The 26,871-nt window shown below is 41.4% G+C and overlaps 1 protein-coding gene across 1 annotated transcript in view; it reads left to right on the forward strand.

Moving 5' to 3' along the window:
* Positions 1 to 819: 819 nt before the first annotated feature.
* Positions 820 to 26,871, forward strand: part of CHRNA7 (cholinergic receptor nicotinic alpha 7 subunit) — a gene marked incomplete at both ends in the record, with an annotated part of 121,058 nt that continues 95,006 nt past the window's right edge. Inside the window, 2 exons of the mRNA XM_082843319.1 lie at positions 820 to 865; positions 1,171 to 1,310. Coding sequence (XP_082699445.1) covers positions 820 to 865; positions 1,171 to 1,310 — 186 coding nt within the window. The remainder of the gene's footprint in view (positions 866 to 1,170; positions 1,311 to 26,871) is intronic.

Consider the following 26,871-nt stretch of genomic DNA (forward strand, 5'->3'; position numbering starts at 1 on the left):
CACCACCAAGTTTTGACTGTCCTTCTGGCAAGCCGTGGGGAGTTAACTTTTCAACATTTTCAATCGCCTTTAAAAGAGAACGAGATATAAAGAGGATATACACGGGGAATTCCATCACACACTTTTGCAGAGTCTCCTCCCTGTAGAACGCCTCCCTGGCGGACTTCGCCTCTCCTCTTGGCATCTCCAGAACTGGCTGAGAAGCAGGCTGGTGATGCCCAGCAAATGGATGCTGAAAGAACATCCACGACCGGCGGGAGGTAGGAGGGGCCTGTCTCAGGTCTGTCTCGTCTCCTTGTAGGGAGTCGCGAACCTGTGGGAGCCCGGTTCTCGGGCGCTGCACCCCGCCCCGGCGGGGGGTAGGAAGGGCCCTGGAGAACCGGACCCTTGAGGGTCCCGGCGTTCTCCCACCGACCCGGCGCAGCTTCTGAGAGCAGCAGCGAGCGGAGTGGGGACAAAGCACAGAAGGGACTGGCAGAGCCCGGCCTTGGACAGCCTCTGGAGCGCGGGGACCGCTTGGTGGAGACAGAGGCGGGGCGCGGGCGCACCTCCCCGGGAGCGCTTGGGCTACTCTCCCCCACTGCTGCCGCCTAGGCGCCCGAGGGCCGGCGGGCGGGAGGGTGCGCCCCAAGGGACGGGTGGGAGGGGCGCGGGGGGGCGGGGGCGGGGCTCGTCACGTGGAGAGGCGCGCGGGGGTGGCCGGGGCGGGGGCGCGCGCTCGGCTCTTTAAAGGCGCGCGAGCCGAACCGCGAGAAGCGGCTCTGCGGCCGCAGGCGCAGGCCCGGGCCGACTTCCGAGACGCGCACCTCCAGCCCCAAAATGCGCCGCTTACTGTGCCTGGTGCTGGCAGCGTCGCTCCTGCACGGTAAAGACGCTGGTTTCCCCGCCCTCCACTCTTCGTCCGCGGAATCCCGGGCGCATCCCGGGTGGCTTGGGGCGCCCCGCGCCGGGCCCGGGTTTGGGGATTCGCTCCCGCCTGGGACGGCGGGGGTCGCTGTCGGCGGGGGTCGCTGTCGGCGGTGGTCGCTGTCGGCGGTGACGGGGGAAGGCGAGCCTTGCGCGTCTGGGCTGCGCTGCTTGGGCGGCCGGGGGTGCGGGCAGGGTGCGCGGGGCGCATCCCCTCTGGCCTTCCTTGAGCAGCCCGCCCGGCTCTTCTCTCCTCTCCTGAAGTGTCCCTGCAAGGCGAGTTCCAGAGGAAGCTCTACAAGGACCTGGTCAAGAACTACAATCCTTTGGAGAGGCCCGTGGCCAACGACTCGCAGCCGCTCACCGTCTACTTTTCTCTGAGCCTTCTGCAGATCATGGACGTGGTGAGTCCCGGCCCGGCCCTGCCCGCCGCCGCGTGCCTCAGTTTCCCCGGTCGCCTGGGAGGAGCCTGGCGCGCGCCCGGGCCACCTGTGCGCGGGTACTTCAGACCCGCCTTGCCCTCGGTTTAGAAACTCAGGACGAAAGTATCTCCGTCCCGAGCCGGGAATCCTCAAGAACAGGTCTGAATGATCACGTATTAGTACCCCTTATGGTATAAGTATTGGCATGCAGTCCGACATTTGGAGTCAATTTAGACATTTCTAGGCTTTTCTGCTGCCCGTGGTATGCACCTTCTCTGGGTAGAGGCCTGGCCCTGGGCTTTGCAGCTGGTTCATCTGTCCAGGCAAAGGGCCAACTCTGAGCATTTAGACCCCCTCCCCAATTCCAGTAATGGGCATTCTTTGCCTTCCTGGTGAGGGTAGTGCGGGTCGTCTTGCTTTGAGGATGAGCAAAGCTCCGCCGCCGGGATACACTTGTCTGCTCCTTCAGGCAGCTGCTTTCAGCCCCACAGGCTTGCGCACTTCAATTGGCAGATCTGTGTAATATCTGGGTAAGTTTGTTCTTTCGCTCTTCTAGACTGCTTTGGATATTCAGTTGTCACATATTAAATATAGATATTGGATATTCAGTTGGCACATCCTCATACGATATAAATATTTTACAGAAGTGTTTAAGTCATTATAAATGGGTTTCAGTGCCTAGCCTGTACAAGGCATTCATTGGACTGTGCTCTGGAGAAGTGTACAGGTGTGACGCTGTTTCAGGGAGGGAAGAATGTGGTAGGAAGGGAGTGTGAGAATAGCTACAATAGGTAGAAAGTGCTAAGAGCCTCCAGAGGTGTGCAGATTAGAGGTGGCAAAAGACAGGTAAGATTTCATAGTCCTGAAAATAAAGAGTGCCCGTTCTCTTACACTGATGTATGTTGCATCACTTAACCTAGTTAAATTGCTGTGATGAATGGCTTGCTTTCCCACATGACACCTGTGTTAAATATGTACTTCCTTCTACAGATAGACCCTATGCTTCAAAATATTGAACGTGCGTGCGATGACGTGGGCAGGTTATCACAGAGGAGAGCTGTAAAGGCAGACAAGTGCTGTCTCGTGGGTTACCAGGGCAAAAATTCCTGTTTACAGAGCTTGGGCTTCAGGAAAGGGGAAAGGATGGAGATATGGGGTTAGGGGAAGAGGGGCTGGGAAAGCTGCCCCGGTGTTAAGCAGAGCCGTGGTGGAGAAATGGAATTAAGGGGCTTTGGAGCAGCACAGGCCTGCGGCATTTGGGGAGGCAAGTGCTTTATGGAGCAGCTTCTCTGTTACTTCAGAGAGCTCAGGATTTGTGCTTGGGACCTTTGGTAAGTTCTGGATCTGCTCGTTTCTGGCTGGTTGTTCTGAGGAAAGTTTCTTAAACATCCTGAGTCTGTATTTTCCAGTTAATACATTGTTCTCACTGTGGATCTAGCCAGGAATGCATTTGACTTCCCAGCCCAGCAATCCTGTGAGCTCATGGAGTGGCCTTGAGCAAATTACTTTACCTTTCTAAGCCCTGTTTCCTCATGTGTAAAATGAGAATAATAATACTCACTTCACAGGGTTTTGAGAGGATTAAATAAGAGAAAGTGCTTGCCACACACTGGTGATTCACTGAAGGTTTGCTTGATTATGTAGCTACTCAACTCAAGGGTTGGGATGTCAGTGCCTAGAAAGGTGTGGTCTCTTGCCCAGGGTTGCTCATTGGTTAGAGGCAGGGCTGTGTGGAACATCCACATTTGCCTTGCAAGCCCTTTGCATCTCCTGCCTCCTTTAGAATCTGTAACTTCTTTTGCAGAAAGAAGTCAGCTTAATTTATTTAAACTGCCTGAGTGTAACTGATTGACTGTAACTATCCTGAGATCCTGGGTGAAAAGGAAGTCTCTCTATTAGAAATAATGAAATATGCAAACATTTGTATTCCAGCAGGACTCGGCTCTGTCTGGTTTTGAAGCAGAGCCAGGGCTTTCCAGCCAGACTCTTGGGACCCTGGACAGAGATACAGTGACTCATAAGTGATTCATGTGGCAGAGCCCTAACTGTTGTCAGGTTCTGTTTACAAATTTTGTTCCGGGGTCCTTTGCCCATTCTGACTGGGCTGTTTTAGAGAACATTTTTTCTCCCAAATCTTGTTATTGTTGCCCTTTCTGCCAGCAGAGATTTCCTGGTGGGAGTAATAGGGAGATAATGTGTGATTCTACATATCTTATTTTCATGGAAGATCATTTACCTGTTTATCAACTTATTCCACACACACATATTGAAGGACTTGTGGACGTTGCTAGATTCTGGGAACTTATACCTGGTTAAGGGATTATTTCTACTTCTAGAATTCACAGTCTATCTAGGGAGACTGACGTGTAAATCCAAGATTACATCACGTGTAATTGAACACAAATGTCTGTAAAGTGGTACAGACACACGTAGTAGGAAATATTGACTTCCAGCCAGGATGGCTAGGAATTAGATTTCTAAAGGTGAGTAGAAGTTTGCCAGTTGGAGAAAATAAGAAAGGCTTTCCAGGTGAGACGAACAGGGTGAGGAAAGATGAGAGTGGGGTGAGGACAGCACACCCTCAACAAGGTGTGTTCTGTGGAACACTGGCTCCCAGTTGATCTTCGCTGCGGGTTTTGCTGAAAAACTTCAGAAACTTGAATGTGCTATGTGTATTGAGAATGTTTTAAAGGAGGGATATCATACTAACAAAACTACTAACTTTCTCTTAGGTACCCTTTTGTAAGAACGATGTTCTAGAAACACACCTTGCAAGGATGGGGTTATCTTTTGGTGGGAGGGCTGAGGTGAGTTCATACTGTAGACAGAAGAGGTGTAGAATGTGAGGTGTGTCAAGTGGCTCTGCAGAGTTTACATTTTGCCCTGGACTCTCGCCTGGGTATCTCCCAGGACATGAGGCGGAGGTGGTGGTGTGCTAGAGGATTTGTGAAGCTGCAAGACCAGCTTGCCATTGCATATTTTCCTAGAAATGGAAACAGTCCAAACCATTATATTTGTATTCAATCCAACAAGTATGAATTATAGACTAGAATGAAAAAAATGTGCATAAATTTCTAAAGACAAAGCCTGTGTTTTTAGAGGGATAGTTTTACCAGGCCCCCTTGGTGAGGCACGAGGTGAAGCATGGGAAGGGGTGGTAGATTTTTAATCAAGAGGTGGGATGTTACTAGATCTGTGTTTAGATCGAGGATGCTGAGGGCAGTGTATGTGTGGGACAGATTAAAGAGAAGAGAAAGTGTAGGCAAAGGATGAAGAGGTCGAAACTAGAATGGTCACTGTGGGAATGTGGAGACGTGGACAGATTCCAGAGGCATTTTGGGTATACTATCTATGATATATAACTGTGTATGTGAACTTCATGTAGGTATATAGATAAATTTATTGAGTGAAAGTACCTAAATGCATACTCTGACTTATGGTGATTATTAATTTACTTCATGGGCTTGTATCTGGGCTGGGAATGAGATAATACCTAAGAAATCATTTTGAAGTGATGCAAGTGTAAGGTTCTTAAACTACCAACAGTTTCCATAATATTTCTCCTTTGTGCATGCCATTTAGTCATTCACCTGTACACATATATCTGAAGGCCATTCCGAGTGTTGATTTGCATAAAATAAATGTGTACAGTTATGAAAGCATGGCCAGAAGGCAAGGTATTTAAAATGAATAATAGGAATCAACACAATATTATACGGAAATGTATAACATATAATGATGCATGGATGATTTTTGTTCTTTTGTACATTTGGGATTGCAGAGTCAACTTTTTAGAAGCTTTAGTCACAAGACAGCAGAACAAAGTGGCTGTGCATTTGGGGTTTGCTACTGCAGAGGGCAGGCATGGGTGTGGAGCCCAGTATCTGAGGGCTTGTGTGTTATCTGAAATCCCTTGGCCTCTGCTCTGGTTTGTCAGACTTATGATTTTATATTTACTGTTCACTATGTAAAATGCTACAACTCTAACTTAATATTAGCAAATATTTGCTGTAAAAATTGCACACCTTGAAGACAGTTTATGAAGAAAACCCAAGGTGCAGTTATGTAATTATCCTAATAATGTTTTTATAAATGGTATTTCTTACAGCTACAGATATGTGTTTTGTGCAAGAAATCAAATTAAACAAAAAAAGGACTGCAGGGGGGAAAATCACCCAAATCACCGTCACTCAAGGCCTTCTGGTGCAGTTCAGGCTGTCTTTGTGTTTTGGGATGTTTAGAGAAATATTTAAAAATTGAAATAGCATAACACCATTATGGCGCCTTAAACAATATTAGCAGGCATTACTTTTAAAGTGACGTAAATAGGCCAAGTAATAAACTGAGTTTTTAAAAAAAATTGTGTTCTTTCCCCACTATTACGTAACTCTCACTATCACTGCATATTCAATCCCTGTTCCTATTTTTATTTTAGAAATCTCTCACAAAGTATTTCTTGAAATGATTCATGATGTTACTTCTAAGCCTGGATGCTTTTAAATTTTGTCCGAGATATTGTATGTGAAAAATCACAGAGATAATTTGAAGATCTTGACACTACCTCCCTCCAGTTTTATGTTTGCTTCTGACCAACACACAGGCTGTAGCTACCAGCAAGCACAAATCACCTTAATCCAGTTAGTGACTGAGTAGAGGAGGACCTGGGCTTCCTTCCTGAGAGGGCTGATTAGTTTCTGAATTTTGCATATATGTTTTAGGGTGTGCAAATAGAGAATTTAGCAGGGTCTTCCTTCTATTCTGTGGACCCTGCACCCCTATTTGTCCTGCTAGCTGTTGAATCTGCCAAGATCTGTTTAAACTTTTGCCATTGTAGGCGTTGCTTTAGAAATCATCACATGGCTCTGGAAAAATGGCCCCAGATCCTGTTATTTTCCTAAACTTCCCTCTTCTGGACCTTGGCCCTGCTGTTCATCATTGCCCTGCTAGTTATCTGGTGCCTTCATGCACATGATCATTGCATTTTTCTAATTATTCTCACCGGAGGGCTGGTGAGAACTACCTTGTTCATCATTGCTGGTAGCAGAACTGAAATTCTAAATTAAAACTTGTTTACCATGCACCTTTGTAATTGATCCAGATTTATTAAGGTAGAAATTGTATCCCTCTTAAACCTCTTTATGGCTCTGGAACATAAACGTACAAAATTCTTTTAGCTTTATAGGCTGGGGATTATGGGCACTTTTAATAAAGGAAGCTCTCTTGTAAATGTTGCCTTTCAAGTCTACCCCTGAAGATATTCCCCAGAGGCTCAGTTCTCTCAGAGCTCCTGATTCATCCTTGACATGCTGTTAAAGGAAGAGAAGTGGTCTTGTCATGGAGAGATGCCAGTGAAAATCTCTGCTCCCTTATTGATTTATCAGGATTAGGTAGTGTTTTACTTCTTAGAGAAGACGAAAGTAATTTGGAACTTTATGATTCCCATGCTCTTTATTTCAGTGATTTCCTTATTCCCACTCTACATTAGCTATAAACTGTTTTAGCAAAAACAGCCCGCAAAGTAAAAACCAAAACCATTGTAAAAAAGTTTGCATGTGCACATTTATTTGTATATAAACACACACACACACACACACACACACACACACACACACACACACCTATTACTCTTATCTCTCCTCTTTGAATATGTTTTTGGATATCATAAGACATCACATAATATGCTTAAGTTTCCAAGAGAAAAAGCTAGAAGTTACAGCAAAAGCCATGGAGTCATAGCTCCCAGAGAGCCAAATAATTGGCTGAAACTAACATGAAATTAAGTAAGGAATTGTTTAAAATCCTGCAGGGGAGGAGGCTGTGGGAGAGGCCTGGACACAGGGCTGACTCCATGCTCTGAGTCAGGTAGTCAGGTAGTAGAAGGAGGAGCTGACCCATCCCCCCTGCAGGTGGCGTGGGCAGAAGAGGGGGAACATTGTGGCTGCTGTGGTTAATGAGTGCCACCTGTGAGATGACTCCCAGTGTGGGAAATTTATTCTGGGATCACTGAGGGCAAATTGTCAGTAAAGATTGCTGTCTTGGGGTAAAAGAGGTTGTGTCTGAGCAAGAATAAATGTGTTTGTTTTATTTTGTGGAGAGAAGGCAAGTGGTCAGGTTGAGTTCCAGGTGTTTTGAAACGTTAGAATCGTGAAATGGTTTTCTACTCTACTGCAGCCGTCTTCAGAAGCTCACACATACAGTGTGTCACATGGAGGGGCTCAGATTAAGCAAATTAATCCGAGGCTGCTCACTGATTGATTAAACTCAAATTGATAACATTTACAATTGAAATCACTGTTCTGGAAACATTCTTTTATTCACTGTTTTTTCTTAAGATGTTTTATTGACACTTGCAGTAACCTTTAATATGCTGGCTAGCTCTTAGGCAGATTTCATTTTTGAAGTCATTTTCAACTTTGCATTGCAGTGTAATATGTATCCACCGTGTAGCCCAATATCAAAACCAACTTGGTGAATTATCACAGTGAACCCACGCAGCTAACCACCACCCAAGACCGCTCTTCCCCCCTTTTTTCCCACTGGAAAACCATTAACATGAACTCAAGTGCAAGGGTTTAGTTTTGCCCTTCTCCAGAACTTTATAGAAGTGGAATCACACAGCACACAATATGTATTCTTTTGTTTTCTTTTACTCACTTTTATTTTTGTGAGAGTCACCCAAGTTCTTGCCTGTTGCTGCAGTTTATTCATTTTTATCAAGTGGATATAACATGATTTGTTATTCTGTTGATGGAGATTTAAGTTGTTTCTAGCTTTTGTCTTATGAAGGACACTGCCATGAATATTCTAATTGCTCATGTCGTTTGATGCACATGTATTTGTATTTCTATCACGTATGTATATATATAGGAGGGGACTAGCCAGGCCATAGGATGCCATATCTTTTAACTTTTCCAGATGAAGCCAAACCCTTTTCAAAATGATTATACCAATTAACATTCTCACCAGCAGCGTCTGAAAAATTCTTCTTGTTCTACATAATCACCCACACTTTGGATTTTAGTCTTTTAAATTTACCATTCTGGTGGGTGGGGAGTGATACTTCCTTGTGATTTTAATTAGCAGTTTCCTGATTACCAATAAAGTCGGGGACATTTTCATTTGTTAATTTTCCACTTGGATATTATCTTCTCTTACAAAGTGTTACAAAGTGTTTATTCATGTCTCTTGCCTATTTTTATCTTTGTGTGTGTTGTGTGTGTGTGTGTGTGTGTGTGTGTGTGGTTTTATTTTTTCCTTATTGGTATTTGTATGAGTTTTTCTGTATTATGGACATGAGCCCTTTGTAAAATATTTTTGCAAGTATTTTCTTTGACTCTTTGGCTGGTCTTTTCACTCTTCATGTTCTTTCCCTCTTTTGTAAACTTTTAATTGAAGTAGAATATGCTTAGATATAAATGGTATCTTTTGATGAACAGAAATTCTTAATTGCCTAATTTTGTAATTCGTTTCTTCTATGTTTAGGGCTTATGTTATCTTTAGAAAGTCTTACCCTTCCTCAAGCTCATGAAGATATTTTCCTATATATTTGCTTTTACAGGCTTTTTGTTGTTGTTGTTTTACCTTCACGTGGAAATCTCGACTGATGATTATTTTGTTTTTCAAGGATAATTTAAGGGTTGTTAGTGTAATGACTGCACAATTGGTGAACTTTCTCACATTTAGACATTGTATTATCCACTGTGTCTGCCCCCAAATGGACATTTCAGTTATTTAGCGTGTGCATAATACGGAGAAAATGTAGGGGCTATGACATTTTTAATATGACACAAATGAACCTATCTACAAAACAGAAAGAGACTCACAGACATAGAAAACAGACTTGTGGTTGCCAAGGAGGGGGTAGGGGAGGGATGGATTGGGAGTTTGGGGTTAGCAGATGCAAAGTAGTAAAAATGAATAAAGCAGGGATTACAAACTATAGCCCACAGATTAAAAATCTGCCCACTGCCTGTTTTTGTAAATAAAGTCTTACTGGAACACACACACACAAATAAATGTCAGCAGGGCACACACAGCATTTACAGAACCAACAGTAAAGGATTTCTGAAAAGTCTTGGGCCCTCTCCACATTTCCCATTGCTGACCATTTCCCAAAGACCTTCAGCTGCCTCTGTTCCTGATTATGACTCCTATTTTAATACTCTGTTTATAGTCATCTTCCTGGATTGATCAACTTTACCCATTTTCTGTGAATTCCTGTTATGACAGATATGAACTTGGCTCATTCACAGCTCTCCCCACCTCCTCTCTTAACCTCTGTTCTCACTTCTTCCACTGCTCACTTTTGCATCTTCAGAAGGGCAAAACGGGTTAAGGGCATCAACAGGATGGTGACAGATGGAAATTAACCTTCTGGTGGCGAGCATGCTGCAGTGTGTACAGAAGTTGAAATGTAATGTATAGGTCAAACTTATATGATGTTATAAACCAATATTGTGATATCAATTATATGTGAAATCTAAAATATGACACAAACATATCTAGAACGAGAAACAGACTCGCAGACATAGAGAACAGACTTGTGGTTGCTAAGGGGAAGAGGGGTTGGCAGAGGGATAGATTGGGAACTTGGGATTAGCAGATGCAAACTATTACATATAGAATGGATAAATGACAAGGTCCTACTGTATAGCACAGGGAGCTATATTCAATATCCTGTGATAAACCATATGGAAAAGAATATGAAAAAGAATGTATATGTATATCTGAATCACTTTGTTGTATAGCAGAAACTAATACAACATTGTAAATCAACTATACTTCAATAAAATAAATTTTAAAAAGTTACCTCAATAAAAAATTAAGAGTAATCTTAACTGTATCTACAAACTAACTTGGTGAAAAATAAAAAAAGACAGTCTTAAAGCTTCTTGTTATTTCTGTCACCCGGAATTCAGTTTTCCTTTTCTGTAATCACTCCTGTTCTGTCCCTACTTCTCTCGAAGTCCTTCCATCTCCATGTTGGTAACATGTACATTCCATTCTTTAGCCATATTTAATTTCTTTGTAATTTAAAGTTGGCTTGATTCAACTTAAAAAGAAAAAAAAAAGCAGCCCTCACGATTCTGTGACAGTGTAAGCACTGTTCTCTGCAAAACCATTTTTCTAAGCCCCTGTTTCCTTCTGTGTGGGTTTAGTGCTGTGGCTTCCATGCCATTCAGTTGAGTGTTCCTGTTGTCAGCTGATCTGGGGTCAAGCTGAGATGCTCTCCCTTTTTATCTTCTTCACCAAACCTTATTGTACCTTCCTTTCCCGATGTCTTTGGTCATGCTGTCCGTCCTCTGTGTCTTCCTTTTGCTGTTCCCTCTGTCCTTTGTACATTTGCCCCTCTTTCTCTGAGGATACCGCTTGGAGGGTTGTCCTTTCCTTCTTTATTTTTGTAGTTCATTTGTTTTAAACCAAACAATGTTATTTCTTCTAGGGTAGGGTTACTTTTCTGCCTTTCTTTTAATTTTGCTTATTTGTCTTTCTGTTTATTTTTACTATTTGTTTAGCAAGACTTCCTAAAGTGCCTTCTGATTCTTAGTATTCTCTTCCTGTTTTTAAATTGGGAACAGAAACATTGATAGAAGTGCTATATCAGATGGGGGCTGTTACATTTTTGAGGACCCTGAATGCTCAAGGACTGAATACTTTGCTTCAAGGCACCTCTTTTTTTTAATAGATCTTTATTGGAGTATAATTGCTTCACATTACTGTGTTAGTTTCTCTTCTTCCTTAGCTTCTTTGTTCCCTAATTCAGGGCTGTCCAATAGAAATGTAATATCAGCTCCAGATGTGATTTTAGATTTTCTGGTGGTCACATTTAAAAAGGAAAATGGTGCAGGGAACATTAATTTTAATAAGTATCTTACTTAGCCTAGTATTCCTAAATTATTAAAGTTGCAATGGGTAGCAAACATAAAAAATATTAATGAGATAGTTAATGCTTTTAGGGGAGGGCAGAGCTAAGCTGTGGAAATCCTGTGTGTTAGGCTCACAGCACTGGCCACACATCCACGACTCGAGCCACGTTTTGGAGTGGCTACCATATTGTACTGTACAGCGCTCACTGATCAGATCAGTTTGTTTGAGTTTTCACTCCGTGGAGTGAGGAGAAACCTGGTTGCTCATTATTGTCAGAAGGGAGTTGACAAAGCTTTCTCTGAATTCACCTGTGACAGCTCCACTCCATACTCCCTGCCCTCCTCCAGACTCAGGGCACTTCTGAACTCTATGGGTTTCTACCTGGCAGACCTGCTACCTCCATCCTGAAGCCCCCTCCCCAGTGTTCAGCACAGGGCTTCCTTCATCTGCTTTTGCAGTTACCAAACCTCCATCTGTGTGTGTGTTCTCTTCTTGTAGTGTATTGAAATACCTTGTCTTTTTATGACCCCATTCTCATTCTCTTTGTTTTGGGAAGTTTATACCTGTCGACTGAAAAAAAATGCACAAGCTAAAAGTTGAGAATTATGTTTTATTTGGTGGACAGGACTGAGGACTTAGGCCCGGGAGGCAGCCTCTCAGGTAGCTCTGAGCGACGTCTCGTCTCTGAAGAGGGAAGGGAGGAGCCAGGGTATATGGGAGTTTTTGCAACGAAGACCAAGTGGTCAGAACATCAGAAGATTACTGTTAATTAAAGAAAACCAGACATCTCAAGTTAAGGAATTCAGTGCTTTTCTATGTATGGGAAGATGCGAGAGTCTGGGCTCACTGAAATCATTCCTTTGATATGCACCTCAGCTCTCTGGGGCCAGTATCCTGTGCTTTCTCATCCTGAGTCCCCTCAGGGTGCATGTTTGGGGGTGGCTGCAGTGACCGACTGCTTGATGGCGGGCATCCTGTTTCCATCCCACGTTCCCTCAGGGCTCACCACCCAGGGAGGCTGTAATATGATAGCTTGATGGCTGCAACATCCTCTGTTTCCTGATCTGGCAGGCAACATGTTTTCATTGACATACTGTTTCCCTTCTTTATTTTAATTTGAGTGGTCTTGGGGGGAAAGGGGAAATAAATCAGTATAAGCTGACATCTTAAGATAGAAACTTAAAGGATACTCTTATCAGCAAATAAGCAAATGGGCAAAATATATGTTATTTTCTCTTTTTGATTAATTATTTGATTCACAAATCCATGTCAGTATTTCTGCAATATCATTTTGATATATTTTTTTAAATTTCTGAGATATACATTTTAAAGTAATAACTAGAATTATGACTTACAACATTATACCAAAACATATAAGATTTTTAGAGAATTCATGTGATGTCTGAAACATTTATATTAACATATTTCCATACAAATTACCCAAGGAAAGTTTAGTATTAGTTTTTTTATTTGTTTGCTTTTTTATACTGCAGGTTCTTATTAGTCATCAGTTTTATACACATTAGTGTATACATGTCAATCCCAATTGCCCAATTCAGCACACCACCATCCCCACCTCACCGCGGTTTTCCCCCCTTGGTGTCCATATGTTTGTTCTCTACATCTGTGTCTCAACTTCTGCCCTGCAAACCGGTTCATCTGTATCATTTTTCTAGGTTCCACACACATGCGTTAATATACAATATTTGTTTTTTCTCTTTCTCACTTACTTCACTTCGTATGACAGTCTCTAGATCCATCCATGTCTCAACAAATGACTCAATTTTGTTCCTTTTTATGGCTGAGTAATATTCCGTTGTATATATGTACCACATCTTCTTTATCCCTTCATCTGTTGATGGGCATTTAGGTTGCTTCCATGACCTCGTAAATAGTGCTGCAGTGAAGATCTGGGTGCATGTATGTTTTTGAATTATGGTTTTCTCTGGGTTTATGCCCAGTAGTGGGATTGGTGGATCATATGGTAATTCTATTTTTAGTTTTTTAAGGAACCTCCATACTGTTCTTCATAGTAGCTGTATGAATTTACATTCCCACCAACAGTGCAAGAGGGTTCCCTTTTCTCCACACCCTCTCCAGCATTTGTTGTTTGTAGATTTTCTGATGATGCGCATTCTAACTGGTGTGAGGTGATACCTCATTATAGTTTTGCTTTCCATTTCTCTAATAATTAGTGATGTTGAGCAGCTTTTCATGTGCTTCTTGGCCATCTGTATGTCTTCTTTGGACAAATGTCTATTTAGGTCTTCTGCCCAGTTTTGGATTGGGTTGTTTCTTTAATATTGAGGCGCATGAGCTGTTTATATATTTTGGAGATTAATCTTTTGTCCGTTGATTTGTTTGCAAATATTTTCTCCCATTCTGAGGGCTGTCTTTGCATCTTGTTTATGGTTTCCTTTGCTGTGCAAAAGCTTTGAAGTTTCATTAGGTCCCATTTGTTTATTTTTATTTTTATTGCCATTACTCTAGGAGTTGGATCAAAAAAGATCTTGCTGTGATTTATATCAAAGAGTGTTCTTCCTATGTTTTCCTCTAAGAGTTTTATAGTGTCCAGTCTTACATTTAGGTCTCAAATCCATTTTGAGTTTATTTTGGTGTATGGTGTTAGGGAGTGTTCTAATTTCATTCTTCTACATGTAGCTGTCCAGTTTTCCCTGCACCACTTATTGAAGAGACTGTCTTTTCTCCATTGTATATCTTTGCTTCCTTTGTCATAGATTAGTTGACCATAGGTGTGTGGGTTTATCTCTGGGCTTTCTATCCTGTTCCATTGATCTATGTTTCTGTTTTTGTGCCAGTACCATATTGTCTTGATTACTGTAGCTTTGTAGTATAGTCTGCAGTCAGGGAGTCTGATTCCTCCAGCTCCGTTTTTTTCCCTCAAGACTGCTTTGGCTATTCCTGGTCTTTTGTGTCTCCATACAAATTTTAAGGTGATTTGTGGTAGTTCTGTAAAAAATGCCATTGGTAATTTGATAGGAATTGTATTGAATCTATAGATTGCTTTGGGTAGTATAGTCATTTTCACAATACTGATTCTTCCAATCCAAGAACATGGTATATATCTCTCCATCTGTTTGTATCATCTTTAATTTCTTTCATCAGCGTCTTACAGTTTTCTGCGTACAGGTCTTTTGTCACCCTAGGTAGGTTTATTCCTAGGTATTTTATTCTTTTTGTTGCAGTGGTAAATGGGAGTGTTCCCTTAATTTCACTTTCATTTTTCATCATTAGTGTATAGGAATGTAAGAGATTTCAGTGCATTAATTTTGTATCCTGCAACTTTACCAAATTCATTGATTAGCTCTAGTAGTTTTCTGGTGGCATTTTTAGGATTCTCTATGTATAGTATCATGTCATCTACAAACAGTGACAGTTTTACTTCTTCTTTTCCGATTTGTATTCCTTTTATTTCTTTTTCTTCTCTGATTGCCGTGGCTAGGACTTCCAAAACTATGTTGAATAATAGTGGTGAGAGTGGACATCCTTATCTTGTTCCTCATCTTAGAGGAAATGCTTTTAGTTTTTCACCTTTGAGAATGATGTTTGCTGTGGGTTTGTCATACATGGCCTTTATTATGTTGAGGTAGGTTCCCTCTATGCCCACCTTCTGGAGAGTTTTTATCATAAATGGGTGTTGAATTTTGTCAAAAGCTTTTTCTGCATCTATTGAGATGATCATATGGTTTTTATTCTTCAGTTTTTTAATATGGTGTATCACATTGATTGATTTGCGTATATTGAAGAATCCTTGCATCCCTGGGATAAATCCCACTTGATCATGGTGTATGATCCTTTTCATGTGTTGTTGGATTCTGTTTGCTAGTATTTTGTTGAGGATTTTTGCATCTATATTCATCAGTGATATTGGTCTGTAATTTTGTTTTTTTGTAGTATCTTTGCCTGGTTTTGGTATCAGGGTGATGCTGGCCTCATAAAATGAGTTTGGGGGTGTTCCTTCCTCTGCAAATTTTTGGAGGAGTTTGAGAAGGGTGGGTGTTAGCTCCTCTCTAAATGTTTGATAGAATTCACCTGTGAAGCCATCTAGTCTTGGACTTTTGTTTGTTGGAAGATTTTTAAACCCAGTTTCAATTTCATTACTTGTGATTGTTCTGTTCGTATTTCTGTTTCTTCCTGGTTCAGTCTTGGGAGGTTATACCTTTCTAAGAATTTGCCCATTTCTTCCAGGTTGTCCATTTCATTGGCATAGAGTTGCTTGTAGTAGTCTCTTAGGATGCTTTGTATTTCTGCAGTGTCTGTTGTAACTTCTCCTTTTTCATTTCTAATTTTATTGATTTGAGTCCTTTCCCTCTTTTTCTTGATGATAAACAATTTTGTTTATCTTCTCAAACAACAGGGTTTTAGTTTTATTGATCTTTGCTATTGTTTTCTTTGTTTCTATTTCATTTATTTCTGCTCTGATCTTTATGATCTTTCCTTCTGCTAACTTTCGGTTTTGTTTGTTCTTCTTTCTCTAGGTTCTTTAGGTGTAAGGTTAGATTGTTTACTTGAATTTTTTCTTGTTTCTTGAGGTAGGCTTGTATAGCCGTAAACTTGCTTCTTAGAACTGCCCTTACTGCATCCCATAGGTTTTGGATAGTCATGTTTTCATTTCATTTGTGTCTAGGTATTTTTTGATTTCCTCTTTGATTTCTCCAGTGATCTTTTGGTTATTTAGTAATGTATTGTTTAGCCTCTATGTGTTTGTGTTTTTTACGTTTTTTTCCCTGTAATTCATTTCTAATCTCATAGCATTGTGGTCAGCAGAGATGCTTGATATGATTTCAATTTTCTTAAATTTACTGAGGCTGGATTTGTGATCTATCCTGGAGAATGTTCCATGCGCACTTGAGAAGAAAGAATCCTCTCCTGTTTTTGGATGGAATGTCCTATAAATATCAGTTAAATCTATCTGGTCTGTTGTGTCATTTAAAGCTTCTGTTTCCTTATTTATTTTCATTTTGGATGATCTGTCCATTGGTGTAAGTGAGGTGTTAAAGTCCCCCAATATTATTGTGTTACTGTTTGTTTCCTCTTTTATAGGTGTTAGCAGTTGCCTTATGTATTGAGGTGTTCCTATGTTGGGTGCATATATATTTATAATAGTTATATCTTCTTCTTGGATTGATCCCTTGATCAGTATGTAGTGTCCTTCTTGTGTCTTGTAACATTCTTTATTTTTAAGTCTATTTTATCTGATATGAGTACAGCTAGTCCATCTTTCTTTTGATTTCCACTTGCATGGAATTTCTTTTTCCATCCCCTGACTTTCAGTCTGTATGTGTTCCTAGGTCTGAAGTGGGTCTCTTGTAGACAGCATATATATGGGTCTTGTTATTGTATCCATTCATTAAGCCTGTGTCTTTTGGTTGGATCATTTAATCCATTCACGTTTAAGCTGATTATCGATATGTATGTTTCTATTACCATTTTCTTAATTGTTTTGGGTTTATTTTTGTAGGTCCTTTTCTTCTCTTGTGTTTCCCACTTAGAGAAGTTCCTTTAGCATTTGTTGTAGAGCTGGTTTGGTGGTGCTGAATTCTCTTAGCTTTTGCTTGTCTGTAAAGCTTTTGATTTCTCTATCCAATCTGATGAGATCCTTTCTGGGTAGAGTAATCTTGGTTGTAGGTTCTTCCCTTTCATCACTTTAAGTAGATCATGCCACTCCCTTCTGGCTTGTAGAGTTTCTGCTGAGAAATCTGTTGTTAACCTTGCGGGAGTTCCCTTGTATGTTATTTGTCATTTTTCCCTTGCTGCTTTCAATAATTTTTCTTTGTCTTTAGTTTTTGCCAGTTTGATTACTATGTGTCTCGGCATGTTTCTCCTTTGGTTTATCCTGTATGGGACTCGCTGCGCTTTTTGGACTTGGGTGGCTATTTCTTTTCCCGTGTTAGGGAAGTTTTGGACTATAATCTCTTCAAATATTTTCTCTGGTCCTTTCTCTCTCTATTCTCCTTCTGGGACCCCTGTAATGCGAATGTTCTTAAGTTTAATATTGTCCCAGAGGTCTCTTAGGCTGTTCTCATTTCTTTTCATTCTTTTTTCTTTATTCTGTTCCGCAGCAGTGAATTCCACCATATTGTCTTCCAGGTCACTTATCCATTCTTCTGCCTCAGTTATTCTGCTATTGATTCCTTCTAGTGTATTTTTCATTTCAGTTATTGTAATGTTCCTCTGTGTTTGTTTGTTCTTTAATTCTTCTAGGTCTTTGTTAAACATTTCTTGCATCTTCTCGGTCTTCACTTCCATTCTTTTTCCGAGGTCCTGGAATATATTCACTATCATTATTCTGAATTCTTTTTCTGGAAGGTTGCCTATCTCCACTTCATTTAGTTGTTTTTCTGGGGTTTTATCTTGTTCCTTCATCTGGTACATAGCCCTCTGCCTTTTCATCTTGTCTGTCTTTCTGTGGATGGGTTTTTTTTTCCACAGGCTGCAGGATTGTAGTTCTTCTTGCTTCTGCTGTTTGCCCTTTGGTGGATGAGGCTATCTAAGAGGCTTGTGTAAGTTTCCTGATGGGAGGGACTGGTGGTGGGTAGAGCTGACTGTTGCTCTGGTGGGCAGAGCTCAGTAAAACTTTAATCCACTTGACTGTTGATGGGTGGGGCTGGGTTCCCTCCCTGTTGGTTTTTTGGCCTGAGGCAACCCAACACTGGAGCCTACCTGGCCGCTTTTGTGGGGCTAATGACAGACTCTGGAATGGCTCACGCCAAGGAGTACTTCCCAGAACTTCTGCTGCCCCCACTTGTCCCCACAGTGAGCCATGACCCCCCTCCCGCCTCTGCAGGAGACCCTCCAACACTAGCAGGTAGATCTGGTTCAGTCTCCCCTGGGGTCACTGATCCTTCCCCTGGGTCCCGATGCACAGACTACTTTGTGTGTGCTCTCCAAGAGTGGAGTCTCTCTTTCTCCCAGTCTGTCGAAGTCCTGCAATCAATTCCCAGTAGGCCTCAAAGTCTGATTCTCTAGGAATTCCTCCTCCCGTTGCTGGTCCCCCAGGTTGGGAAGCCTGACGTGTGGCTCTGAACCTTTACTCCAGTGTGTGGACTTCTGTGGTATGAATGTTCTCCAGTCTGTGAGTCACCCACCCAGCAGTTATGGGATTTGATTTTACTGTGATTGCACCCCTCCTACTGTCTCATTGTGCCTGCTCCTTTGTCTTTGGATGTGGGGTATCTTTTTTTGTGAGTTCCAGTGTCTTCCTGTCGATGATTGTCCAGCAGCTAGTTGTGATTCTGGTGTTCTCGCAAGAGGGAGTGAGAGCACGTCCTTCTACTCTGCCATCTTGGTTCCTCCCCCTCTCATTTTGATATTTAATGGATTCCTTCAAACTGATAGTTTGGAGAAGACTTGGGCAAAATTGTGTCTGTCATTTTCTTAAATCAGTGCAGTTCCTTGGAAAGGTGTATGAGCGTGTCCTTCGAATGGTTTTTAGTGAATTGAATATATGCCTACAAGGTATTATCTAAAAAAAAAATACAATTAGAAGTTGTAGTGTCCTATTCCATGGCTACACCTTTGACTTAATGAAGAATGAGCATTTTACATACTTCTTACATTTATGATTTATTTAAATGTAAATGTATGTTTCCTTCAATGTAGCCCCTGTAGAAGGAGATGCAGTTATTCTAAGAAACCTATTAAAATATCAAATAGTTTCGGACTCCTGTTAGGATTAAAGCCCGATTATTTGAAAATTTTTGGTAGAGATATTCTTCTTTTCAGAATGAGTTTATTTATTAGGACTGGCAGGTGTACCTCAAAGCAGGGTCTCATGATGGATGTTGATGGCTCACAAATGAGATGGAGATGGATTTTCTGTTTTTATTTTTGTTTTGCATGCATATAATCTGACACTGGAGAAAAATAAAAATTCCCGTGTCCTAAGCAACTTAAAACAGTTCTGTACTGACCATTCTCAAAGACAGCCTTAATGAGATAATGAACTTTTTGGTATGTTAGTTTGAAAAATTTATAGGTTATATATTAGTAAATGAAACATTTATGGGTCTTAAAAATCAGTTGGTCCAAAACTTTAAAACTTGAGAAAACATTAAAAAACTATTTTACAACATTTTTATTTTAATCCAAAAACATTACTCTTAGATTTTTTTCATTAAATGTTGTAGCTATTCAGCAAATTATGACTGAATCATTTAGGACAATATTTTATATTTGCCTAAAATATCTGGAGATTGAGGGTCAACAGAATTCCTTGATGGCAACTAAAGAATAACAGGCATGTTGATAAAAAAACAGACAAAGCCCAGAGAATCCCGATATTTGCAGACATTCAAGTGCTTCTGGCTAGTCTTCAGGGGCACATTCTATAGACAAAATTGCATGCAGCATAGATATTTAGAAATAGGAGAATATCTCCGAATCAGGCTTATCCTCTGTATTAGTGGTCTTGTGTTTATAAGTTCCAGAGTGAATGGAAACTGCACCAGAGGCTTTTGTCTGGAAGTCTTTATACCCGGGAGCAGTCTGTACTGACATCTGGTCTCAGGAATGAGAGGCATTGAAGGCAGCTCTCTGTCCAGGAGTTGGACTGATACCCAGCTGCAGGAAGGTCCCCCTTACCTCCTTTCTTTCCCTTGGAGGGCATCAGGCCAGTTGGACCCCTCCTCCTGTTCCATGTATGGAACAATTAATGTGATGGCCACTGCCCAGGACGCTTCTTTGTCAGTAACAATTGGGCATGCATTAGAGCAACAGTGTGCAGATGGCACCTTCATTGTTGATGACAGGAAAAATTATAGGCAGTGGATTAAATTAAAAACTGAAAGGGAATGAATACTCATGACAGGAAATGTGTTTCCTTTCCAGTGGTGGTTTGCATCTGCAGGGAGCAGCTGGTCATTGATGTGTCATCACAAACCAGCTTTCCACCGGCTCCCTCCATTTTTTTTCAGATGTCACTTTAAAAGCACACGGGGGCTTCCCTGGTGGCGCAGTGGTTGAGATTCCGCCTGCCGATGCAGGGGACACGGGTTCGTGCCCGGGTCTGGGAGGATCGCACATGCTGCAGAGCGACTGGGCCCATGAGCCATGGCTGCTGGGCCTGTGCGTCCGGAGTCTGTGCTCCGCAACGGGAGAGGCCACAGCAGTGAGAGGCCCACGTACCACACACACAAAAAAAAGCACACAGAATTAGACAAATACTTTTAAAGAGCTTGAAACTTAATCTCAAATAGAGGAAGGGAATAGTACGATGGGATATGTGATGTGGCTTTCTCTGGATTGGAAAGATTGCACCTATTTCAGAAAGGCTGCTCTTTTGGAGGAAAATGAGACTCTTTCTGAGCTTATCTTCATCGTTGTAGGAAATCTGGAAAGGGTGGTGGGTGTCGACCTGATCTCGGAGAGGCAGCATTGAGCGGTGGTGTGAAGTGAGATCTTAGTTCTCTGCCCAGGAATTGAACCTGGGTAGCCTGGATGAAAACCAGGAATCCTAGCCACCAGACCAGCAAGGGCTAGAGGTTAGAAGCTATTTTTTCCCCCTGGCTCTTGCCCCCAGTGAAAAATGCATTTCTCAGGGAGGCAAAAACTGTAATAACAGCTACAAAGTTTATTAGTAGAGACACAGCACAATGAGAGCACACAGAGAAACAGTTTGTTTAGTGAAGATAGGAGCAAGGCAGAGAGAGAGAAAGGGTGTGGGTGTCCTTCTTAATGAGGAGGAGCTGAGGAGGAGCACAGTGAAGAGGTGGTTAAATCGTTCATATAGGGCAGTTCTTCAGGTCCTTGTTTACCTTTGGCCAATTATCTGGTTTCTTTTTCCACACTTGACCTGCCCTAGGGCCCTCCCCAACATGCGTGGGAAACTTTTTTCCCAGATGGATTCCAGCCCAGAGGGCTGTGACGCTGCTGCCTTAGCATCACATATTATGGGGTGGTGCCTCCTTCCTGTTTGACCCCAAGGAGCCTTTCTGCCCATGTGTAATGTCTCCTTTGCTCCAAGGAAGGGAAATATATGACCTATTGATCCTTTACTCAAACAAGATTTAGCCCCTGTCTGTTCCTGCCATGACTGTTATCTTAAGGTGTCTGCAGGAGATAAAGCCTGGCTAGCTACCCTGTTTCTGTTGTTACTTTCATTTCGGAGAGCAAACAGGAGGCTGGTTGTAAATATCTAACCTGGAGCCCACCTATCTGCTGTCTCAGGAAATGCAAACAGGAGGCTAATTGTAAGTATCTGGCCTGAAGCCCACTTTTTTCTGGCCGGAAGAAATGTAAATAGGAGGCCAGTTGCAAATGCCTAGCCTGGAGCCCATCCATCTCCTGCCTCAGACCTGGGCTGGGGGGTGTTCAGGGCCTGTTTCCCTTGCTAATAGGTAGATTTTTAGGTGTATATCAGTGTCTGTATTTGAAAAGCGCCCTAAAATGGCATCATTTCTATGCGTGTAAATTTAAAGTTTTCAGACACTTTCACACACCTAATTTTTGTCTCTTCTTTGATCATATGAATGAGGTGTTATATTATTAGGACCATTCTTGTATAGGCAGAGAAGATTTTGGGACTTGAACCCAGGCATTCTTCATATTTTTTGTTTGGGGATATTTTTGTTTGTTTTTTAATTTTTAAATATGTTATACAGTATTCAAGATAGCCAACTAGATGACCAATGAGATTTTATTATTATTTTGAATAATTTTGGGGGGTATTTGATGTGTCTTATTTCCTTCCAGTTATTTTTGTTTCTGATGCTCAGATTATCAAGGTGACTCCTGTCCTTTTGGTAGGGTCATTATGATCCTTGATAGCTGCTCTGCTTTCTAGAACAAAATAAAATGAGGTGTCCCAAGGCTGTCTTGTACCTCCCACGTCAGACCTGAATCTGATTTTATCAAGAAGCCTGTCAATGGGAAACTATTTGGAAACCACGGATTGACAGCAGGCATTGGAATAAATTCTGACCTGAGCCTAGTAAGTATCTCAGAAAGAGATAACTGAGCAAATGGGTAGTAAAAATATAAATAAATGATCTTTTTAAAGAAGCTTCTAGAGTTCAAGGAAGACATGAAAACTTGGATGTAAAAGACCCACTGAGCACTTCAATTTCAGCGCACCAAGGATAAGAAAAAATAATCTTAAATTCATCCAGAACAGAGGGAAATCATTTGCCAAAGAATAATTGCCAAACTGGGTTTTGAGAAGACAGTAGGCTAGAATGTCAGAAATTGATAATTATCCCCAAATTTCTACAAAGCCAAGTAGAAAAATAAACAAAATTTTCAAATATGCAAGGATCCATCCACATTTTACCACGCACAGATTATCTGAAAGCATTGCAAGATAATGTATTCCAGTTATGCAAAAACCAAAACAAACCCTAACCAAAGTAAGTGGGGTGTAAGAAAAACTAGTCAGAGGTCAGAAAAAAATTTCCATCAAGCTTAATTGTGTCAAACAACAACCATCCCTGAAATGTTAATAGCAATCTGTAACCCAAATATGTGTATTTCTCTCTCTCTCTCTCTCTCTCTGTATATATATAAATGAAAATACATGTTTTCAGAATTTTTAAATAACCACTATATGAGCAGAAAGATGTTCTAATATTTTGAAATCTTGGGGGGAAACTGGAACAAAGAAACTTGAACATTCCAGTAATATTTAGAAATGGTTTTAAGAAGTACAACGAAATACTGTGGGAAAACAGCAGCACATGATGACAGAACAAGCCCAGTCTCATCCATAATCACTCTATTGTGAAATGGGTAGACACACTTACTTAAAACCAGCAGCCCCAGGTTCACTTTTAAAAAGTTCCAGATGTGTGCCACTTTCAAGAGAAGGACTTAAAAGTACTCATAAAGGCAAAAATACATAGACAGACAGACATACACACAGACAGTGAGTTTGGTCAAATGTACTGCTATTCACCTTATTCTGTTGATTGCACACCCACATTGGTGCAGTTTATGGGAGCTGTAATAGTGGGGCCACCAGGTGCTGAGGAATTGTAGATGGTTTACAGACTGTTGAGAGCTCGCCAGACCCCCACATCAGGATCATGCGGTGGGTGGACTGCAGGAGCTCCATCCTTCCCCCACCCCAGACAGGAAGTCAGGTAGTGGCAGGAGAAGAGGGAGGAATATGGTCCAGGCACTTTCCCTGCCGGCAGGGCGCAGCCCGAGATGGCTCAAAGACTAGTTTAAAGGGTACTTTCTATAAAGAGATTTCCCAATCCCTGCCAATCAGAATTAATCTTTTTTACTCCTGTGATGTCAAAACACTTTACTTATTGACAGGTTGCTACTAGGAAGATTGAGAGAGAAACACAAGATTTGGAATCATAAGAACAGAGTTTCAAACTGGATCCAACCCTCCGTAATTGTGTGAGATCAGGAACCCCGCCACATCTCTTGGGTTCTGCCCCTTAAATTATACTGCTTCCTGTGATAACATCACAGTGCTGTTGTGGGTAGTGATACTTTTTAAAAAAGTTGTATTTTTGTTAATATGATTCTTGCACATAGGTTAAACACTGAAATAGTTATACAAGACCTATTTATACCTCTCTCTCTGTTTACATTTTCCAGAAGCATCTGATTCCAGTTCTGGGTGTTTCTTTGAGATTTGCATCTGTGTCTCTAAATAAAATGCTTATAACAACTACTGCTTTTTGGTTTAGAGTTGTGGTCAATATCTAAGGACTTCCCAATACTGAAGGTGAGGATTTAGTTGTCCTTTCACCCCCACCCCCCACCAGATAAGTAATATACTTCCTTTTTTCATGCCTTATCGTCCCAATGAAGTTATATTATCATTTTTGGTTAAATTAATTTACAGTGTATATATTAAAATTGTTATGAAATCACTGTTCACATGAGCCAAGTAGTGGGCTATGATTGCATTTATCTTGTAGTATTACTTTTTATTTTTCTTCAGGGTTAATGCTATTTTCTTTTCCTAGTTGTTGAATTTTTCATATAACAATCATGGTTTCATCCCTAAACTTTCAAGTAGAAGTGTAAGTTGCTCTCCTTGGTTCAGACACATGTGGTTCTGTATCATCCACATTTTTAGTGACCTTATCTTTAGAAGCATTTGTCTTCGTGCTTGTAACTAAATTGGCAAACGTTGAACTGGTATTTTCCTTCACTATCGGGTTCTGTCAACAAATCTCAGACACCAACTGGTGTCTTACAGTTCAGTCCAATTCTGACCCTGACTACTCTGTGTTGGCATCAGACCCCACAAAGTAAAGGGCATGATTCCCAACGAGGTGCTCTTGCTTCAGACACCAGCTGCAAGTGGGGTCTTCAGGCTGTCTGCACGTCTGTCTGGCTGACTGCAAATTTGGGACTTCCCTAAATCCCAGGTTTTGATAATTCACTAGACTGACTCACACAACTCAGGAAAATGCTGTGCTTTTTTTTTTTTAAATGCTGATCATTTTATTATGAAGGATGCAAATGAGCAGCCAGGTGAAGAGTATGTAGGGCAAGGTCGAGGAGGTCTCGGAGAACAGGAGCTGGTTTGTGCCACCCTCCTGGTATATGGTGCCACCCTTCCAGCCAGGAAGCTCTCCCAAGAGCTAATATAAACAAACAGAGTCAAAAATATAAGCAAGGCATAAAAGGGCTTTGAAGAAACAGACAGTACAGGGAGCTGATGAAAACTTCCAAAACTTAAAAAAAATAACTTCAGAAATGTAAGAGAAGCAGTTGCATCAATGTGAAAAGAACAAGGTGTATCAGGACGCAGATACTACCAAAAAGGAGCAGTCAGAGTGCAAAACAGAGTTCTTGGAAATTGGAACATTGGAAGGTAGAAGACAAAGAAACAACAAAATTCCAAGAAAAGAATTCTTTAGCTTATCCCCAACCAAACTAATCATCAAGTAGAAGGGACGAAGATAAAGCCACATAAAACCTGAAAAACATATTCTTCTATGCTCCCTTTCTCAGACTGCTCCTGATGGACACCATCCACCAGAATGAGGACATACATCTTGAAAGGAAATCACATGGGTCCCTGAAAAGGATATACCTGGAGAAAAGCAACAGGAGTTCTCTGCTTGAGTTGTGGTATAATAAAATATAAAAAAAACTGTAAAATATTATATATATATATTTTTTCCTTTGTCCCAAGTTCCTGACATAACACAAAGCTTCAGAAATGCTTGGAATTTCCTGATAGGAATGTCTTCATTATGCTAATAAGGTAACTTATGATGGGTTTTCCTGAATAGCTTCAGGATGGATGCTTTCATCAAAAAAACCCTAGAGGAGGTTAGAGGGCTGGAACTTTCAGCTCAGCCTTCAGTGAGAGGAGGCAGTGCTGGAAATGGAGCCCAATAATGTGGCCAATAATCTAATCAACCGTGTTTACAAAAGAGAATTTCAATAAAAAATGTAGCTGGCAAAATTTGGGAAATAACTTCTGAAGTTATGCATTTTCTTTAAGTTTTGGAAGTTTTCATTTGCTCCCTGTTGTCTGTTTCCTGTTTTTTATGTTAGAGGCTTTCTCATAATGCTAGGTGATCCCTTGATTGGAGCTGTGTGTGTGTGTGTGTCCATGTCCATGAGGGTCTCGGAGAGAGTGGTAGTGTGGGCTTCACTATAGCATGATCTGGCTGGGAAGGTATCAATATTATTTTGGAGACCTTAGTATGATTAGATCTTTTCTTTTAGGCTGATCAGTTTGCCCAGAGAAAATTTTTCTAGTTTGCCACCGGGGCAACCTGAGCCTGGCAATTGGAGTTCTGAGAGCCAAGAGGAGACAGGGGCTAGAGGAGTTGGGTATTCTTAACCCCACCTCTATTTGTAGTGTGTTACTTCCGTTGTAGCTCTGCCTGTGTCTGGTGTACAGAATCCCCTGGTCTGTCTTCTCCAGAGAGTAAGATTCTAATATCCTGCCAGGCAGGGAGGAGCAGCTGCCACTCATGCATATGAGTATATTGGGGCATTTGAATGATTCTTATAAAGACTTGATGTCAGCCCTCCTGTTTTAACCTCATCTGCACTTCTGCTTTCATGGTTACCTGCTCCCTCCAACTTGTGAGCTGTTCTGGGCTTCATCTCAGTCTCCTCCGCGTGGACTTAGATCTGTACTTGGAAGACTCCGTCAGTCATCATTTCTTGTCCATTTACTTTTCAGATTCCAAGTTGTTTATGTTGTCTCCTTTCATGTTTGTTTTGGTAAGTTTGAAATTATTCCTTAACGCATTTCTTTGTCACGCATGTTTTTTTGAATTTTGGGAAGAAGAGGATGTATGCTTATGCCCAAATCACATTTTTAATAGGAATCCTCTGAATAGTGATTCTTAACCAGGACTCTGTACCAGAACCCCATGAAAAGCTTTGTCAAATATGACTGCTTGAGGGATGGAAGTGAAAATGGTGGGGTAAGGACCCCTAGAAATTCTCTCCTTCACAAAATCAAGGAGAAAACTTTTGTCAAAAATTTCCCAAACTTTTCCAAAACTTTGGAAATTAACCAAACGTATGCAGAAATCCAGGGGAACATTAATTCAAGAAAATTAGCTGACCTTTGGTAAGAACAGTGAGCTTTGTAACTTACCCTCTATTCCATCCAGGGTACCAGCCACCACAGGGAAAAGAACTCATTGCCAGAGAAGAGTTTTCTTTGATCTGTATGATGCATCATTAGAAAACCCCACTTGCAAGGCTGTCTTTAACA

The sequence above is a fragment of the Leucopleurus acutus genome (assembly GCF_964270905.1).
Source record: "Leucopleurus acutus genome assembly, chromosome: 1".
NCBI lineage: Eukaryota > Metazoa > Chordata > Mammalia > Artiodactyla > Delphinidae > Leucopleurus > Leucopleurus acutus.